This window comes from Odocoileus virginianus, chromosome 12 (genome assembly GCF_023699985.2).
Source record: "Odocoileus virginianus isolate 20LAN1187 ecotype Illinois chromosome 12, Ovbor_1.2, whole genome shotgun sequence".
NCBI lineage: Eukaryota > Metazoa > Chordata > Mammalia > Artiodactyla > Cervidae > Odocoileus > Odocoileus virginianus.
This window is the reverse complement of record NC_069685.1, coordinates 54,966,639-54,985,899: the sequence shown is the minus strand read 5'-3', so window position 1 is coordinate 54,985,899 and position 19,261 is coordinate 54,966,639. Positions and strand designations below refer to the sequence as shown.

At 41.5% G+C, this 19,261-nt stretch overlaps 1 protein-coding gene and 1 long non-coding RNA gene across 5 annotated transcripts in view; one reads left to right on the top strand and one right to left on the bottom strand.

The window, feature by feature from the left end:
* Positions 1-12,864, top strand: LOC139037793 (uncharacterized). Of its 4 annotated transcripts, XR_011490691.1 has the most exons (7): positions 1-85; positions 2,230-2,397; positions 2,496-3,066; positions 5,672-6,425; positions 7,215-10,029; positions 10,110-10,199; positions 12,774-12,864. It is a non-coding gene; the product is annotated as an uncharacterized lncRNA (long non-coding RNA). The 4 variants fall into 4 exon arrangements; XR_011490694.1 differs by lacking the exon at positions 10,110-10,199 and having other exon boundaries at positions 7,215-7,625; positions 12,774-12,857; XR_011490693.1 differs by lacking the exon at positions 10,110-10,199 and having other exon boundaries at positions 7,215-7,659; positions 12,774-12,857.
* MED13L (mediator complex subunit 13L) overlaps positions 1,364-19,261 on the bottom strand; it is a 281,837-nt gene continuing 263,939 nt past the window's right edge. Inside the window, 9 exon segments of the mRNA XM_070475321.1 lie at positions 1,364-1,507; positions 2,508-2,620; positions 4,810-4,971; positions 7,699-7,856; positions 9,049-9,225; positions 9,822-9,980; positions 12,785-12,927; positions 13,116-13,339; positions 18,168-18,356. Of these exon segments, the coding sequence (XP_070331422.1) occupies positions 1,375-1,507; positions 2,508-2,620; positions 4,810-4,971; positions 7,699-7,856; positions 9,049-9,225; positions 9,822-9,980; positions 12,785-12,927; positions 13,116-13,339; positions 18,168-18,356 (1,458 nt within the window). The 3' untranslated portion in view covers positions 1,364-1,374.

Sequence of the window (19,261 nt, the reverse complement as noted above, 5' to 3'; positions counted from 1 at the left end):
GATGACCAGAACTCTGCAGCCTGACCAGAGTTGCTCACGGGAGGAAGCCCACACCCACTGCCCTCAGACAGAGACGCACAGCAAGGTAGGGGTAGGGGCGGAGTCTTCAAGACAACCCGCTCAGGGCCTGGAATGAGGAGTTGTAAAATACTTAAGTTAGCCTTAATGTTTTAAAAAGGCATGGGTTTTTTTTTTTTTTAAAAGTTCCACCACAAAGGCTCAACTTCAAGTACTAATTTAATGGTTAAGTTGTAATATTTCTTTGAAATAATATTCCTATGGTCCAGAAAAATTCACCATATTTATAACTGATGTTATGAACAAACACTTTTTATTGTGATATGTACATGAGTCCCTTTTGATCTAATGAGAGGAGAGACCTGGCTTTCAGTAAGAATTCACTAGAAAATATATTTCCACTGTGACTATATAAAACTAATGAAGGTACTTGCCTCCATGGCTCTGGGTGGAGCTTGGCTGCCTTCTATATAAAAATGTTGTCCTTCATGAAATGCTGGCCACTTTTAATAAGGAGCATGGCAGAATGTTTACCCAGTTTGTTCTCAACAAAACCTACTGCTGGGTGGTTCTGAATATATTATTACTTTGTAGGCATGATCCTTCCCAATTTCTATTCACTCCTTTTCCGGCTTCTAGGACAGAGGTATGTAGTCAAAGAATCCTATGGTGGATCTGAGTTGGGTTTTAGCTACTGTACCTGGTCCTCACAAATTTAAAAAAAAAAAAAAAAAAAAGTCACATGACAGAACAACCTAAAATAAATAAACAAAATGAAGATGTCTCCAGACCTCTTGTATCTACACACAGGTATAAAGTCAACCAAAGCACTCACGCCAGTCTAGATGGGAGCACTAGGGAGATAGAAACCCTATGATGAAATCATGTACTTGAGCTGGTTCTTATTTTCAAAAGTCCCAGATTATGGAGTTCAGGTAACCCACAGGCCACACACCAGGAACTGGAGGGTTTCATCAGAGGGCCACACTGCCCATGTTAAACAGAGACTGAAAACAGACTCTTGTGCAAAAGGACACCGTCTCTTCTATTTCCCTCTTAAAAACCAACAGAAATTAACTTCCTGTGGCCCAGTGGTTTGGGGCCACACACACTGTAACACTGGCTGAAAGTCACTGCTCGTGGAAGTTTCCAGGTCCGTGAGAGAAGTGTCAGTGAGTCACTCTGGTACTGAACACCGCAGAAATGACATGTGCCTGCTGAGAAGGAATCACAGTGCGGGACTGTGCAGAGTGGTCTCCAGAGGAGAAAGTGGGGTATTTGCAGAGTGTCGTAGGTTCCTTGGACTGAGGTTGCAGGGAGAAGGAACTGAGCCAGAGAGAACAAGTGCTTTTCCAATTAGAGTATATTCATGATGGCATTGTACAACTGAGTGAGCACCACAAAGTGGACGGGAAGGCAGGAGGTACGGTCCTGGGTGGCCGGATTGCACGTGAGCCACGACAGAGCGTTGTACTGCTCCAAAACAAACCTGCCAGGGAGAACACACAGGTTAGGGCGCCCAGCACAACAGAAAAGAGGCTGGTCCAAAAGATCTGATGAGCCAGACGTCGGCAGGAAGGCCTGACCTCATTCTGTAAGTGGTCCCAGGCCCTTGCCTGGAGCTCCTGTCCCGTCTTCCCTTCCTTCTAGACCTGCACTGTCCAATATGGCAGCCACTGCCCCCCATCAACTCAGATATGCTATATGCAGAGAACAGGCACAGGGATTTCAGGGACTGAATATTTTAAAAAGCACAGAAAATAGCTCATGACTATTTTTACATTGATTACCATTCAAATGATACTATTTAAATGATATCACTATCATATTTTTATATGTTACTAAAATTAATTTCAAAATTTTTCTAGTAGCCACATTAAGATGGTAATTATGTGACTCACATTATACTTCTATTGGACAGTGTTGCTCTAGAGGCTCTGGAAGCCAAAATCATGCAGATTAGGTTCTTGTTTTAATTATAATTTTCAAATCATTTAAGAATTAGAAAACATTAGAAAAAGCATGCATATCTTCTCAAGGTATATGAAGCATGTTTATAGTTTATAGCTTGCTAAAGTGCAAGAGAATCCCAACCATGGAATTTGTTTTACTTAACTTTATTTACATAATCTATGTCAGGGAGGGTAGAAAATGTGTTCAATGTCAAGTGCTTTAAGCTCTAGACGTGGTTTTCTACCTGTCCACACCTAGTCCTGATCTACTGTCATCACCATGACTGCGTCCTGGGAACAGGAAGTGACAGCAGTGGTGCTCGCAGCTGCCAGTGTGATGGCGTTTGCGGCACTGCCTGTCCGAGGCACGTGTTGGACGGATGTGGCTTCTCACTGGCTAATCCAAGAGCGCTCCACTGCACTAAAGGTAACATCTCTTCCACAAACACCACATTTTACTCTTGTTTTTCCAAGGTGTTTTTCATTAAAGCATATAATTTTAAACTGTACTGCTATGTCGCCTAGGTCTGAATCTACCTTAAAACATCAGACGTGGTTTTGGAGTCAAGAGGATGCGGAACCCGCTGAGAATTCCTGGCGGGGAGAAGTTCGTCCGTCTGTGCTACAGAAATGTGGTGATGCAGCGAAGCCTGGTAAAAGAACAAGAGAATGTTACCGTTCAAGCCTAATCAACTTGGGAAGGAAGCCTACGTCTGCCAGCAGCAGATACTGTCTAAAGTCCTTAGGAGTCAGGGTTTCTATAAGTCCCTGAATTCAAGCTGCTCAGTAACCCCAAGGTGATTCCAAATAACTATATCCTAGAATAGAGTGGGGAAAAAGCTAGCTTTGCAAATGCCCTACAAATAATTAAATAGTGTCCCCCTACAGGTTTTAATATGCAGAAGGCCCACTCTCTGGGTGGCTGAGGGTGTCACTGTGGTCCTCACTCCTGACCTCCATGCTCCGTCACTGGTGTGCTGCCCTTCCAGAGTCATGGCCAAAGGCCCGTGCTATCCCACCTGCAGCAGTATGACAGAGCCCTGGGTTCAGCAGGTACCAGCATGTTACCTCAAGAGGAGGCTTCTCTCAGCAATAGGTATGTGGGAGGGACCCATGAGTTTGAGTTTGCTGCCTCAAGTGGAATATACACCGAGAAGCCCTGACTCGAAAGGAGGCCGGATTTCCTTGCAGTGGCTTGAATACAGGCTCGTCTTTCATCTCACAAGATGAAGGGATGTCTGAATCCCCTGTGGAGTCCCTAGAGAAAGCCCTAGGTCCCCGCCTCATTTCGACGGAATGCCTCACATCCCTTTGACACCTCGAGAGGCACGCAGAGTTCACTGCTTCAAAAGGTGACGATGCCTGACTTCTCTTGAACATTGAGAGGAATCCCAATATTTCTGTGGCTACTGGAAAGGAACCCTGCGTCTCCCGCCTCACCTCGAGAAGCGTCCCTTTTGCCCTGCCAAGCCTCGAAGAGATTCCTGAGGTGTCCCTCGTAACTAGACAGGAGTCCTGACGTCGCTGAACAAACACGAGTTTTGAAGGGCCATCCCCGCCGTAACTCGAGAAAAACCATGAGACTTCCCCCTCGAAGCGAGATGAGGCCCGATTCCCCTGCATTGCATGCAGAGCAATTCCGTGATCCCCATTCAAACATGTAAGGAGCCTCGACTTGCTTGATGGATCTCGAGACAGTCCCCAAGAACACTGTCACAAGTCTAGAGGGACCCTGAGGTCACCCCAGCAACGCGAAGGAGCTCCATGTACCCCAAATCAACTCGAGATGAGGCCCGATTCCCCTGCATTGACTCCAGTTCCCCATCAATCTTTAGCTAGGGTTTTAACATAGTTTTACTTTATTAATTTTGAAATAATAGTATTTAAGACAGAGGCAACATAAATGCTTAATTCTCCTTCAAAAGGTGACTTATTTTAAATGTTTTCCAGCACAACTATGAACCCATAGACTTTTAGCAATCTGTTGCCATCACTGTTCATTCTGATGACCAAAATCCCTGGGCAATGGGAACCCCTTCAAGTTGGCTATAGGGTTCTTTGAAAAGACTCTTAATAATCTTTGGTAACTTCCATGCTTTTAGGCATGACAAGATGTCTCGGGACATCATGAATTTCTTACTTTAGTCCTGGAATCAGTCATTCCTCAAAGAATTCTCATTCTTTTGAATGATAAGTGGTATTGAGAAATCATACATGTGTCAAGAAAGGTACTCATTGCTACTAAGCTATCATCTCTAAGTCTTTTCAATAAACAGAGCATAAAAATGAGTATTTTTTAGAGAGGAAAAGATTAACTGAAGGTAAAGATTATGGATTTTTAACATAAATTCTTTGATTTCATAATACTGTGTTAAAGTCATCAGGAGAAGAAAATTGTTTTTAACCATCCAGGTGTATGTGTGTGTATCACATGGATCCCTCTGTGGTGGGACTTCTGCATCAGAAGCGGAATGCCACAGTCCTGCCAATAGAGTATGATGTTCAACACCTGCATTTTTGCCCATCTATAGATTTCTTCTAGGTTCTTTCACCCAAACTGAAGTGAGAGATCTTTTGCTTTTAACTTTAATTTGGAGTAAAAATTTCCAAGAAATATACAGGAAGGGGCATGCATAAACATAAGATTTTTAGCTTACTCTCCTGCCCTACTCTAAGTTCCTCTCCTAAATTCTACTCTCTGCATCCAGCTGTAAGAAAACATCCTCAGACTTCAAGTAGACATGAGAGAATCAGGGAACAAATGCGACAAATTCTCACCAAATTTTGAGCGTTAAGTCATTCATCCCCCCCAAAACTTCAAACATGACACCAAACCAACCTTTAGGAAGAGGGGACACTGGTTCTGAGCCTGGGGACATGATGACCAAAACCACTGGGGGAGATTCTCGGCTTTGGCGGTTGACACGAAATACCCAAGGGCCAGAGGCTGCTGTTTCAGCTCCTCAGGCGCTTCCCTAGAAAGAAGACGCTCACCCTGGCTCTGAAAGACAAAGTCCCAAAGCATGATCAGCATTTATCACCAAAGAAAGCTTTCTGTAAAATCATTTTTTCAAAATAAATCTATATAATTGACATGTAATACTAGTTTCAGGTGTACAACATGATTCTAATTGTGGGAAATATTCACAATAAGGCTAGTGAACATCCACTATGTACGAAGCGGAATGTTTTTTCTTTTGATGAGAACTTTAAAAAAAAATCTACTCATAGCAACTATCAGACATACAATATGCTGTTTTAAAATTATTTTTGTTTGTGCTGGGTCTTTGTTGCGGCGCGTGGGCTGTGGAGCACAGGTCAAGAGGTCCCGCGGCATGTCCTCCTGGACCAGGGATGGACTCTGTGCCCCTGTATGGCAAGTGGATTCTTGACCAATGGACCACCAGGGAAGTCCCTACAATATGGTATTAACTATGCATTATTACATCTGCGGACACTTCTTTTATAACCAGAAGTTTGTCCCCTCTGACACCGTCACCAAACTTTTTATCAGTTCACCATGCACACTATAGTGACTAATCCCCTTCCTGGCAGCACCTCACACACAAATCAACGGACCAAGAAAGGGCGGCAGGGGAGGCATTGTCTTTGCCACACACACAGATATCTGATGAGATATATATATAGCTAACATCAGCCAAGGAAATACAGACTTATTTTCTCTGCTTCCTTTTCTGCAGAATGTTATCTAATAATGCCACGGAGCAGATTTTACAAACTAAAAATGGAAGGAGTGGACTCTGACAGCTGAAGGTGCTCTTTCCCCCTGCAACCACCCAGAAACACACGCGTGCACCTGACTGTCCACTGTCAACAAGGTCATAACACTTCATGGGTCTCTGACCTGCCAGCAGCCGGCGGTCTGCTCCTGAAGAACTCTTGTTTCAATTTATAGCAATCCCAGGAATAAGAGATTTTTCTGAGAGCCTTATTGGGCTTTTTTTTTTTTTGCAATTGACATTTTCCTCATCTTTGCCTCTTTTAGCTAGCTTGGAGAGTTGAAAGTGAACCTTTTATGCAAGCAATAAGTAATCCATTTGTTCTCAAAAGACTTCTGTTTTGAAGAAACAAACAACCCTGAACTACTGCACCAAGTTGTAGCAATTCTGAGTTGCTTAAGAAAAACTAACTGCAACTTTGAATGCTTTCTCCTGTTGTAATGTCTTAACTGAATATCAAAGAATGTTTAATGGTGCAGAAGGAGAAAATGCTGAAAGCCTGTCAGAGTCACCTGGCTGCAGGCGTTCAGGAGTGGAAAAGGCCACCTGACCAGCCTCAGCACAGAACTGTTTGAAGTGTGACATTCAATAGCTTGAGGCACCAACCAAGGGAGACAGCCAGCACACCTCTGCTTCTCACAAACCGACATCATATACTTCAATTACCAATTCTTTGTTAATGGAAAGGCGGAATTATAACAACCAGTACTGCAAGGTAGTTGCTCGTATTTCCATTTCACAGATAAGGTAACTAAGGCTGAAAAAAGTAAATTTGTCCAAGGTAACAAAAAGCTAGCGAGCTGTAACTCAGAGCTATGTTTATCAAGCTCCAGGGCGCACATTGCTAGCTGCAGTGCTAGTTGCCTCTAGAATTCACAGTAATCCTAAATTAAAACCACTCAATGTAGAAGTTGTGTTCTTGGTCCCCGTCACAACAGTCTCCAGTGAACCAATAAATTGTATTAACTGGCAAATGCTTGAGGAGGAAGTCAAGACACTTACAATCTCTTCCTCCAGAAGGGAAAATTAGGGGGGCAGGCAGTAACATGAAGGCAGACTACTGAGTTGCCGTTCCTTGGTCTCATCTGCTCTGTAACTAAAGTCTTCCATCTTCTTTTCTCTTGATGGTCCTTCAGCAAACTCAGGGCTGGCAATAAAAGTCCCACCCGCCAGAAACCTAAGTCCTCCAAGAACATCTTTATGTCTAAATGAGGGTAAACAGGTTGCTTTTACTTGTCCAGTTTAAGATACTAGACAGCTATTTTTCTGTGTCTAACCCATCAATCTCTTAGTATTTTAAGTGTTATACCAGAATAAGGTATGTATCACCTAGCTTTATGGCAGAACCTTTAATGCTTCAGTCTTCTGCTAGTTCACCTCTAACATCTGTAGAATATTTAAAGATGAAACTAGTTGTAAGCTCTGTTTTGTCCCTTAATATTCTGGCATTAACGTGGACATGTCTCCAAAATCAGCCTCCTGTGTGCTCTTCCCATTCCTGCAGGCTGGCTACAGAGGAGGTCGGACTGCCTAAAAAAGGTGGCAAAAGACAGACCAAGACAAGGGAGGCCTCTTTCCGAACAACCATCAATAGTGTGTCTTCAGTTAACACAGTTACTCTGCATGTTGAATAAGCAGGATTATTGAACTAGTCTCTGAAAAGCTGCTGTCTTGGCAAAAATATTACAATTAACTGGGAAACGGCAAGCAACCAAAATTAATTTTTGCTCAGAAGACAACTGCATAAAACTCTTACGACTGTAATGGACTATTCTTCTGATTAAACACAGTCATCAGGAATGATAATACATTTCTTTAGAATTCCTGCCTTTGTTCAAAATGGAACAACAGAGCCACACTGACTTCACTTGTATCAGGACCACTGGGAGGAAAGGTGGATGTAGTAACGGAGGAGGTCAGCACTCTCGAGGCCTTCCCTCAAGGCTGTGGTGGGTTTAAACATGCCAAGTTTCCCAAGTCATGCTTACCCGGCTGTGCTGAAAGTGAGAGCCCACGCCGATTCCAGAAGGAGAGCCTGGGGAGGGGACTGGGGAGGAGTTGGGAGAGGAATGGAGATTCCCAGTCATTAATATGCCAATATCATTGTCCATATCATCTGGGAATGGAAGGTCAACAAACATGTCATCTAGAGGGGAGAGAGAAAAACACAAAAATTAAAAAGCTCATCCACAGCCCCAACTTAAAGCAAAACATGGTTTGTTGGCCTAGGACTGTTCTAGATATGTATTGTTAACCACTTAGACTTAATGTGTGCCCATTGGGTTCAAGGTGCTGCAAATAAGCCTTTCATTGTGTCCACTCTCCAGTGATCTCCTAGTGTGAAGTATTAACAGAATGGAGAAATAAAGAACTTAAAACTCCAGCCTCCAAAGGCACATAAAAAGATGGCAAAACAGCTAAAGAAGCAATTTAATTATTAAACAAAGTTAAAACTGACGCCATCCAAGAAAACAGCAGACTCCATCTATGCATCCAATTAGCAACTAAAAACACTTAGGGCTGAATTAATGCATGCTAATAGGTGTGAACTTGGCCTGAAACTGGAGGCCTCTTACACCAGCAGATCAGCAAAACAGCAAAGACACTGTTTTCCCTATGAAATCCTCTCCTGTATCATATAAGTAAGGTACACACATAGCTGAAAACTTGGAAAGTATAAAAGGGGAAACCCAGTCACCACGACCATTTTTGCTGCTTCTGTTTCTGTATTATTACACCATGATCATACTACACTTCTTATCTGTGTACACACATGAAGGATGATATCCTTTTACCCTCCCCATTTTCACGGGAGCAAATGCTGCAAAAAGTTCCTCAAAAAAAAACTGCAAGTGGCTGCATAATATTGAGCATTTTACAGTTTATACTCATTTCTTAACGAATGCTATTCAAACCAAGAATATCTATTAAGAATCATCAACTAAGGAGTTGTTTCAGAGCAAATTAGATTTCAAATGATCAGCAAATGGCAGGTGCTATCTTACTACTGCCCAGTAGTCTTCACTCATTTCAAACCAGCTAAGAAATATTTATTGAAAGAGTGACACCCATGTACAGGACACAACCAAACAGATACTTTTTGCCTTTCATTTAATGAAAAACAGGAGAAAGTTAATTACCCAAGAGAGGAAAGTGTTTATATGGCCTCGGCAATAGTATAAATGAAATCCTCAAAACCAAAAAGATTCTAAGCCCTTTAGTTCCCTCATGTTCTATAAGCTGTTCATACAACACAGGAGAACCTGCCGCAGCCCGGTGACCCCTCGCTGCAGCACGGCATTTTGGTGAAGGGGCCGAGCTGCGCTGGGTCCACTCACCATTGTTGGGGCTAAACCCGTCTTCATTGGGATAGTTGGCTGGAGCCACCTGGATGGTTGACGACGTTGGGAACACCAAGATGTGTGTACACGAAGCATCTTGAGGGGTGTTAAGCTGAGATGACTGCATGTTCAGTGCAGTACTTCGACCAAAAACAGAGCCCATTGTGACAGCATCTTAAAAGGTGGGGAAAAGGTATTAATTCCTTTTGTGTAGCAGTGAACAGCCCCAGAAATACATTTTAAGAGGACCTGGACTGAACTGATATGAGTCTGACACAAGAGCCATGATGGATACACATTTAAAGTTGAGTGCATTTGTTTAAATAATTTCAAGAAGCTGACTAGAGCATTTACCTATGATAACCCAAGCCAGATTTCACATTAGGCAAGTTAAGATAAACTGGACCGAGTCAACCAAAAATTCTTTACTCATATCATCTCATTCAATCATCAAAGCCAACATCTTGAGGTAAGACCACAAAGAAATGATGTAACCTGCCCAACAGATTGGGCTCAGGCAAATAATTCGCCATGACTCTAAGAGCTCTCGATCACACTCAGGACTCAGGCTCTCTCCCGAGTGATGGTTAACAGATAATAAAGTCACAAACCACTCCCTTGGAAGGGACCAAACAGTTTCCACTTTTGAGCCTTGAGTACAACCGTTTTTCATAAAGATTATAAAGATACAGTCTATATTTGTGTGTGAACTTCAGAATAAATGGACTGACGTACTCTGATACCTAATTAAGAAAACTGACAAGAGTTACCTGGCATCACTACAAAGGAGCCCTGGGGCTCCATGGCAACCAGGCAGGCACTAAGGATAGAAGGCGAGTCTGCGGCAGAGATTCCACACATCCGGCACACGTCCTTGAGCCGCTTACTGATTGTCTGTAGTGAACATTCTCCGAGGAGGATACTCCAATCTGGAATCAAATAACACAGTCTCACACAGTCTTCGAAATGCATACTGATGTGAGTTTTGTGTTTTATCAGTTCTGCCTGATAATTGAATTTCCAGGATTGGGCCCTAAAGGGAATATGTCTTTATACAGGTTCCCCTCCTTGCTACAAAGAAAATGTTACTTGACCTCGATTACACTTCATTAACAAGGGAACAAAGGCCTACCATTATGGAGACTGAGGTAACGTGGAGGCCCACACAGACCCAGGCAGACGGAGGGCAGTGGATATACTTTCTATTGGGGATGCCAGTCTATTCTGTCCTTTCTCCTCCTCCAGGCCTGGTTCTTTCACACCCTCATAGATACTTTTCTTCAGGAGAAAGCAGAGTTGGGGGTGAACCTCAGTTTTGTTTACTGCTTAAGTTAGGTTGGTTGTTTCATCAAAGGCAAGCAGCGGAAGAAACAAGGGGACCCTTTCCTGGCATGCCTCAAACAGCTGGGAAGCAATGGGTGCAAGTAACGTGCTCCAGATAATGCCACATTAGTTGTTCAGATTAAAAAGGTGGCACACATTTTCTGTTTGTTTCTTGCCTCCAAACAAAGGCAGGATATCTCCTCACAGAACTGCGGAGGGTAATGTTACTCTGGGAATTGAAGGGCACTCGGTCCTCCCTTTATTCAGACCCTGGACACACAGGAAGCCCACACACTGTCACATCCCAGAGGCAACGCCACGCCACCTCCCCACCGCCACATGCCTGCTCTCCCTTAAAAAGCAGTTTAAAACCCCCCCAAAACTTTCACGTTTCACATTCCCAATGAACAGTGAACCGAAGTGGCTAAAATAAACAGGGTCAAGGAACATGGAGGAGGGCATATGTTTAAAAAACCACAGAAAAACCCAAGAGATGTGAATTCAGTATTTAAAAACCAAATAAGAAAGAAAAGCCAGTATGATTATTTTTTATCACAAACACTATGGTGATTAAGAATGGAGATTCACAAAACTGAAATCTGTGGACCTGTATCTGCTACTGCCCCACAGAAATGCAAGGTGGTGCAGAGCTCGGTTCCCCAAAGGAAGAAACTCATGTCCTGTCACTAGGCTGTTTTCTGTGTTTATTCCTTGAAGGTATGTTTTCTCTCAGTCTTTTGATGGAGCCCTTGGTCACACTTGTGTCCCTTCTAAAAAATCATACAAGGGAGGGCAACAGCTCTAATAATTTTCCAAAACACCAAATGATTAGACTGCTAGGCTATACTTTTATCCCCTCTACTTCTTTGCTATTATATTCTAACTTTTCCCAAGGGTTAAGAGTAGCTTAAAGCCTTTAAGAAATAAGATTGACTAAAAGGTATACTAGGAGAGAAGATAGGAATTCTGACAGAAATGAAATGATGAATCCCCTAATGAACAGACCTCCAGGCTACTGATAGAGATTCATTATAAGTATAATATTCTTTTAAAAATGAAAAGGATGATATTTTTCTATTGGTCCAGAGTATGATTTTATTTAAAAAATTCTGTGTATAAGAAGATTCCTAAGCAAACACTTAATACATATTATATATTTGTATAAACTGCTGTTAAACCCTAATAATTAACCCCTACAAGACAAGTTATATCCATATCAGGGGTTTTATTTCAGGGTTTCCCCAAACACCTGATATAAATTTCATGTAAAGAAATACCATGCACACTCCAACACAAGGGTCTGCAAACTTCGGTCCGCAGGCCATGTCGTGCCCACCACCTGGTGTCAGCAAGGTCTTCTGGGAACAGAGCCATGCCCTCTCCAGGGGGTACTGTCTGTGGCTAATGTGGCAGCACAGTACAACAGCGGGGTTGCTCAACAGTGACCAGCTAGCCTGCACAGTCCAAAATATTTACTGTCTGGCCCTTTACAAAGAAAGTTTGCCAACTCTGCCCTAATATACACTTGAAACATGCAAAACTACCAGGCTAATTTGTGACACATGCTTGCTTTTGCACACACCTTAGAAAAAATTCACATCTATATGCATATACTGGATTTTCTATAAATATGTCATTGACAGGCTTAAAAAGAAAAATCTAGGCCTGTTCAAATTGCTTATGTAAAACTGGACAAGTAGCTCCACAAGGATAAAGAATGAGCTGGGCTCAACGTCAGGCAAGACAGCTGCCAGTGGTCAGTGGCGTTACACTGTTACTTACTTTTAGTCCTTTGTTGTATTTCTTATAAGGAATATAAGTTGGGGGATTCAACTTAAAAAAAAAAAAAAATCTGTTCTCTTAAATTTCCAGACTGTAGACTATCAGACAGTGGTAGTTTTGGAACAGTGTTTATAATTTGCAACTACTTGTCCTCGTCAACAAGGATTATCTTGCTATCATGCCACTAAAACAATATAATCACCTCACCATCAACCACCAAAAACAAACAAGCAAATGCAAGTAAAGGCTGAATATGACGTTTACTATCATCCATAATCTGATATAAAATTTTCCAGGTTGAACTTGTTTAAAAAAAAAAAAAAACCGACTTGTTCTCACTGACTCAATATACAAAGGTTAGAAATTCTAATTTACTAAGTGTCACTTTTACAGATTAATATAAAGAATTATTTTTCTACTAGGTTCAATATTTAAAATTTTCTTTGTAAATGATTCTGTTGCTAATAAAAAGTCTAAAAACTACAAGTTTACCCTGTACATTTAAAACAAGCAGAAAATATAACCTGCTGTATCTACTCTTACTACCAACTTTACTCTTTTCTCCCTCAGCCTACTTAATGATGTTAGCTCAGCCCTCTTCCTTTCCTTTGCTTCAGGAATTTCTTACCTTTGAGTTCCCCGTGGCCTAGACGCCCGAGTCGCCCGATCACAACTCTCCAGGGCAGAGATGTCATCTGGACAATACCGACACACCATTCCCACAACTTCTGTAGTCCAATTTTACGTGCAGATACTTTACTCCTCCGTGACCTCAAATAAATGGCAAAGGGTCCCCAAATGAGTCAAAGCTATTACTGAGTACAACAAAACCAAGAAAACTCCAAAGAACCCACCCCCGTGGTACCCACTGCATTTGGGTAGGAGAGTTAGAAAGATCCATTAGCTGAGAAAAGGCACAGTGTCAGGTCATGTGCACCACAAACACCAAGGCTCCTCACCTGTTTGGTAAAGCAATATTTACAATACAAGTTTCTAATAATTCTCCATGGAGGTCAGTGCAGGAAGCCAAAAGCCAGCGCTGGTCATGAGACAGACAATAGCCGACAAAGAGCACGTTGTATTTCTGGCTCGCTTCACCAAGTGTCTCTCCCAGCTCTGTCTGCTTGTCTTTGATTGGGGCCAATATAAAAGGAGGGGAGTAAAGCTGGATCGGGCTGGGCCGCTGAAATAAGAAAATCAGAATCAGTAACAACACAGAGCAACTCAACTCGGTGTTCACAACAAAACCCATATAGCACTGAGGGAAACCAACAGGGAGAAATGATAACAGACTGCACACCGACTAGTCCTATAAATAAATAATGATACAAAAAGACTGTATAAGTTACATGAGCTAGGGAACTCAATCAAGCCAGAATTTCCTATGAAAATAAGTAACTGGCCCAACTTAGTCATTAGGCAAGTGGATTAAAACCACTACATACCCACCAGAATGTCTGAAATACAAGACAGACAACATCAAGTACTCATGAGAACAGGGTGACCAGGACTCTCTCTCACTGCTGGTATATGCTGTGCTTTGGAGAAGTATTGATAGCAGCTGTAAAAGCTGAACGAACATGTACCCTCTGACCCCCCACCCCGCAAATGCACATATATGCTGACCAAGGACAAGTATAAGCATGTTCATAACAGTATCCATTTTAATAGCTCAGAAAAAGGCACACAGAACTAACAAGCCATGTGGGAAGTGTTACGTCTACCTTCTGATTAGCAAGATGTTTGTGGAAGCAGGAAAAAGCAATTCCAAAAAGAAATGGAGCAACCAAAAAAAAACATGAGTTAGTGTTTGCAAATGCAGAAGAAGAATTTTTCTACGAGAAGGCAATCCAGAAATTCAACTGCTCAGTGCAGGAGGAGAGTGACACGTGTCTGGGAGGCCGATGATCCTTTGATGATGTACCAATGAAGCCCTGCGAACTGTGATGTTAATTCCAGGAAACAAAATGAATGAAATTATGGAAAAACTGAAAGAACACCTGTCTGTCTAACCCATCTTCCATGGACCATGGTGGGCTTGCTTCTGTTCAATTACCAGAAGACTTGGTGGAGGCTTACTTAAAAACTCATGACTTTATTCAGATGAAGGTCCTCTTAGAAAAAGTAGGGTTCTGTCACCTGTGTCTGCGACACATTTACAAAATATCTTTGCTTTTTAAAATTTTGGTCAAGTTAAGAATGGTTGGTTAAAAACTTTTCTAGTAAGAAGAAAAATATAGAGTAGTAATTTAAAGAACTCAATAAAAACTTCTACTTTTAGTTTTTAAATTAAAAAGAAAAAGCTCAGAAGAGAAAACAACCTAAATAACCATCAATAGTAAAATGGATGATAAGCTGTGATAAAGTTACACAAGCAGAATATTAAATGGCCAAGAGAATGAAAAAACTACCACAAGCAACAAAATGGGTAATTTGCAACACTGAATAAAAGAAGTCACACAAAAGATTGCAAATTATAATTCCATTTATAAAAAAGCCAAAAGACAGGCAAAATTACATTGTTACAAGTCAAAATAGTGATCCTCACTGGAGTGACTAGAAGGGATGTTAGAGATAGATGCTTGTTATGCTTTATTTCTGGCTCTAGGTTTCATAATCTTTTTACTTATAGAAATTCAGCAAGCAGTACACTTATTGACTATGCCAAAGCCTTTGACTGTGTGGATCACAATAAACTGTGGAAAATTCTGAAAGAGATGGGAATACCAGACCACCTGACCTGCCTCCTGAGAAATCTGTATGCATGTCAGGAAGCAACAGTCAGAACTGGATGTGGAACAACACACTGGTTCCAAATAGGAAAAGGAGTATGTCAAAGCTTTATATTGTCACCCTGCTTATTTAACTTATATGCATAGGACAACATGAGAAATGCTGGGCTGGAGGAAGCACAAGCTAGAATCAAGATTGCTGGGAGAAATATCAATAACCTCAGATATGCAGATGACACCACCCTTATGGCAGAAAGTGAAGAAGAACTGAAGAGCCTCTTGATGAAAGTGAAAGAGGAGAGTGAAAAAGTTGGCTTAAAGCTCAACATTCAGAAAACTAAGATCATGGCATCTGGTCCCATCACTTCATGGGAAATGGATGGGGAAACAGTGGCTGACTTTATTTTTCTGGGTTTTAAAATCACTGCAGATGGTGATTGCAGCCATGAAATTAAAAGATGCTTGCTCCTTGGCAGGAAAGTTATGACCAACCTAGACAGCATATTAAAAAGTAGAGACATTACTTTGTCCACAAAGGTCCGTCTAGTCAAGGCTATGGTTTTTCCAGTGGTCATGTATGGATGTGAGAGTTGGACTCTAATAAAGAAAGCTGAGCACTGAAGAATTGATGCTTTTGAACTGTGGTGTTGGAGAAGACTCTTGAGAGCCCCTTGGACTGCAAGGAGATCCAACCAGTCCATCCTAATGGAGATCAGTCCTCAGTGTTCATTGGAAGGACTAATGTTGAAGCTGAAACTCCCAATACTTTGGCCACCTGATTCGAAGAGCTGACTCATTTGAAAAGACCCTGATGCTGGGAAAGATTGAGGGCAGGAGAAGCGGACGACAGAGGATGAGATGGTTGGATGGCATCACCAACTCGATGGACATGGGTTTGGATGGAATCTGGAAGTTGGTGATGGACAGGGAGGCCTGGCATGCTGCGATTCATGGGGTGGCAAAGAGTCGGACACGACTGAGCGACTGAACTGAACTGAACACTTAAGACTGGGCACTTTTCTGTGTGTATGTTATACTTTACTGTGTGTGTGTGTGTGTGTGTGTGTGCAATTTAAGAAATCAAAGCATTAGCTGTTACCTAAGACAAATATTTTAGATGAACTGTGACGAAATTTAACCTTTTTGTTTACAGCTATTACATACGTATCAGTGTTTAGTAGACTACAGCAGGGGTCAGCAAACTTCTGTAAAGGACCAGATAGCAAATATTTAGGCCTTGTGAGTCTCTTTCACATAATCCTCTCTTTGTAAAAATGTAACCGTCACTCCTATCTGGCTGCTCATACACATGCAGGCTGCAGGCTGGGTTTAGCCCATAGTCAAGAGTTGCCAACCCGTGAATTCTATAGTCACATAAAAACTCATACACAGCTATTTAGAGCAGCATTAGTCACAATAGCCAGAAAGTGGAAAAGTCCACACATCCATCCACTAATGGGATAAACAAGTTGTGGTCCATCCATATAATGGAGTATTATTTAGCCATAGAAGTGTCATATGTGCTATAACATGGAGGAACCTTGAAAATATCATGTTAAATGAAAGAAGCCAGACATAAAAGCTTATGTATGGGATGAATCCATTTACATAAAACATCCAGAACAGGCAACTGTACAGAGACAGCAAGTGGAATAGTGGCTGCCAGGAGCTTGCATGAGGCTGTGCCACTGCAGAAACCGAGAACCCCTGGAAGCAGAGGACTAGCATCGCGTTGACCGCTGCACAGCCGACACCTAATGCGGAGTCCGGCACGCGGCAGACACTCGGCTTCAGCCGCTGGGTGAAAGTACAGAATTCTCCCTGCAGACTGAAGAGAGGCCACACCGAGCAGTGGGCCAGTGCCTTAATGCAAGCGAAGATTTACGGGCCTCAGTAAGTATTCATAATGTTTGGTTCTTAGGTTTTTAATTAAGCCAAACAATTGATCTCTCTCTTCCTGTTCCAAAGCAAAAGGAAGAAAGCATATTTTTGCGACATATTTTCATCTGAGCCTCACTTTGTCTCATGAACTCTCACAGTGTTCTGCCAGTATGTTATATAATCTTTTAAAACATTACATAATGCCTTGGGATATCTTAATATAGGTAGTCAGCCTTTACTCACTTCTATGAAAATGCAGACTGCTATTAGCTGTCACTTGAAATTGTGATAGCTTCTTACGAAAGCATAAGGAATGACTGCATCTGAACTGCACAATAACCACAAGAGGTAAAGAACTAAGAGATTTAAAGTGTAAACAGAAAGGACAAACTCATAATTTCCAGGCACAAATAAGAAGTAGAAACAGATTTATTACAATTCTAGAAAAAGCTAGTAGTAGAGAAAATAGATGACTTGCTCACCAAAGTAAAAAAAACACAAACTCAACCAACTAACCTAAAATTGCCAAAGACAGAACTTTCCTATAACCCCAGAGTGGATGTAAGCTGTCAGCTAAGCAGTTCCCGTCCTTGGGACCAAGCTGACTTGAACCAAGTTACAACAAATGTGGTATTAAGTAGTACATTGTCTTTTTTTCTTTTTAGTTTTCCAGAAAAACATTACCAACTAAAATTAGCAGTTTTGGGTATTAAGTTCTCTAACAGTAAAGCGGCGTTTGCTGGCTCTTATTAATGGGTAATTTTTCATGCAAAAGTTGTGGAATTGATTTTTGAAGGCTTTGAAAGTCCTCAACACTGCCCTGTACATCTGTCTTCAGGAAAAGATGATCTAGTAAAACAACAGCAGTGGACAACTCCTGTTTAAAGAATGTTTGCCTCGGTGTTTTGGAGGTACACATCTGTGGAAGACAGGGTTAGGAAGATGGAGAGAAAACACATTCATCCAGAAGCACAGAGACCAGGGGAAGAGAAGCGTCAGAAGGTGAGCAGCCCGTGTAGTGAACACACACAACAGCTGCTCCAGGAGGAAAGAGCTGGGGGAGGTAGAGGTAGAGACTGATTCAAGAACAGATCAGCTTCCAAAAATAATGAGCAAAATAAATATAGGAAAGCTGAAATTAATAAGTAAAATAGTAAGTAAGAAGGGTAAGTGTGTTGTTGCCTTAGGTCTTACATCAAGAAAAAAGCAGGAGTTTGCTTGCCTCCTTTCTCAAAAAATACAAGTTCAGAGACGTTACCTCCTCCATTTCAACTTAAGGATTAGAGAAATCTACCACTCTTATGTAAAGGGAGAAGACAGAACAAGCAAGTAACTCTCCTGGCTTACATCTTTAGTATAAAAGCAGTCTTTGCAAATTTCTGCCCTGCTGCTGCCTACCTCTGGGTTCTTGAGAGTCATCTCAATGCTGGCGGCAGGCCCGAATCCTGTGAGGGATTTAATGTGGATCTGTGTAGGCAGAGGTCGCCTGCATTGGCAGTACACTGAAAATGCCATGGACTTCAAGTATTGAATGTAGAAAACTTGCTCATCCTTCATTGTCTGCAGCATGTACTGGCAAGGCACAATCTACAGGCAGAAATACAAACAAGAATGGGAACAGATCTAATATGCTAACAAGGCAGCTGGAAAAGGAAATGGTATGAATTCTTTATTTGAATGGGGAGGAAACTTTAGTCTTAAAATACAGAAATGCCAAACATAATATAATCCAATCTTAATTCCTTTCAGTGACACAAAGTCTTTTTTTTTTTGACACAAAGTCTTATATTACAAATAACAGCAGTTTAAGAAAAGGTGTCACTCTGCTAGGCAAGTTACATTGTCACTTATAAATTACCCTGTTCCCATTTTAGGGATAAATTCTCAATTTATCGTTGCCATGCCCTCAAATTTTAAAACTTGCTTTTAAATATATTTCTCAGTTCTATCACATCTACATTTAATATGCATGGCATCACTGGGATTATTGTCTAATCATGTGAGACACAAAACTTCAACGAAAAACTATCAACAGACTACTCCAGGAGCTTTAAATTAATTCTATAGAAATGACTTGAGTTAAAACGGACAACAATACAAAAATCTAAACACCCATTATTTTTCACCTATTAAATTATAAGCTTAAAAAATTATTACACTATGAAGCTGGCAAAGGTGCAGTGAAAATGAGCATGCTCATTCACTTCTGAAAGAACCATAAATTAAAGTATAATCTTTTGGGAAAGGAATCTGGCATTATTTACCAGTATCTTTATCAAAGAGAGATTACACATAAAGATGTTTATAATGGCAGTATTCATTTATTTATTGGTCATGCTATGCAGTTTTCAGGACCCTAGTTCCCCAACCAGGGGCTGAACCTGGCTCCGGCACTGGAAGCACATAATCCCAACCACTAGATTGCTAAAACAGTGAAACGGTAGAAAAAAAATTACATGAAAATATGATCTCAATTGTGTAAACAAACACAG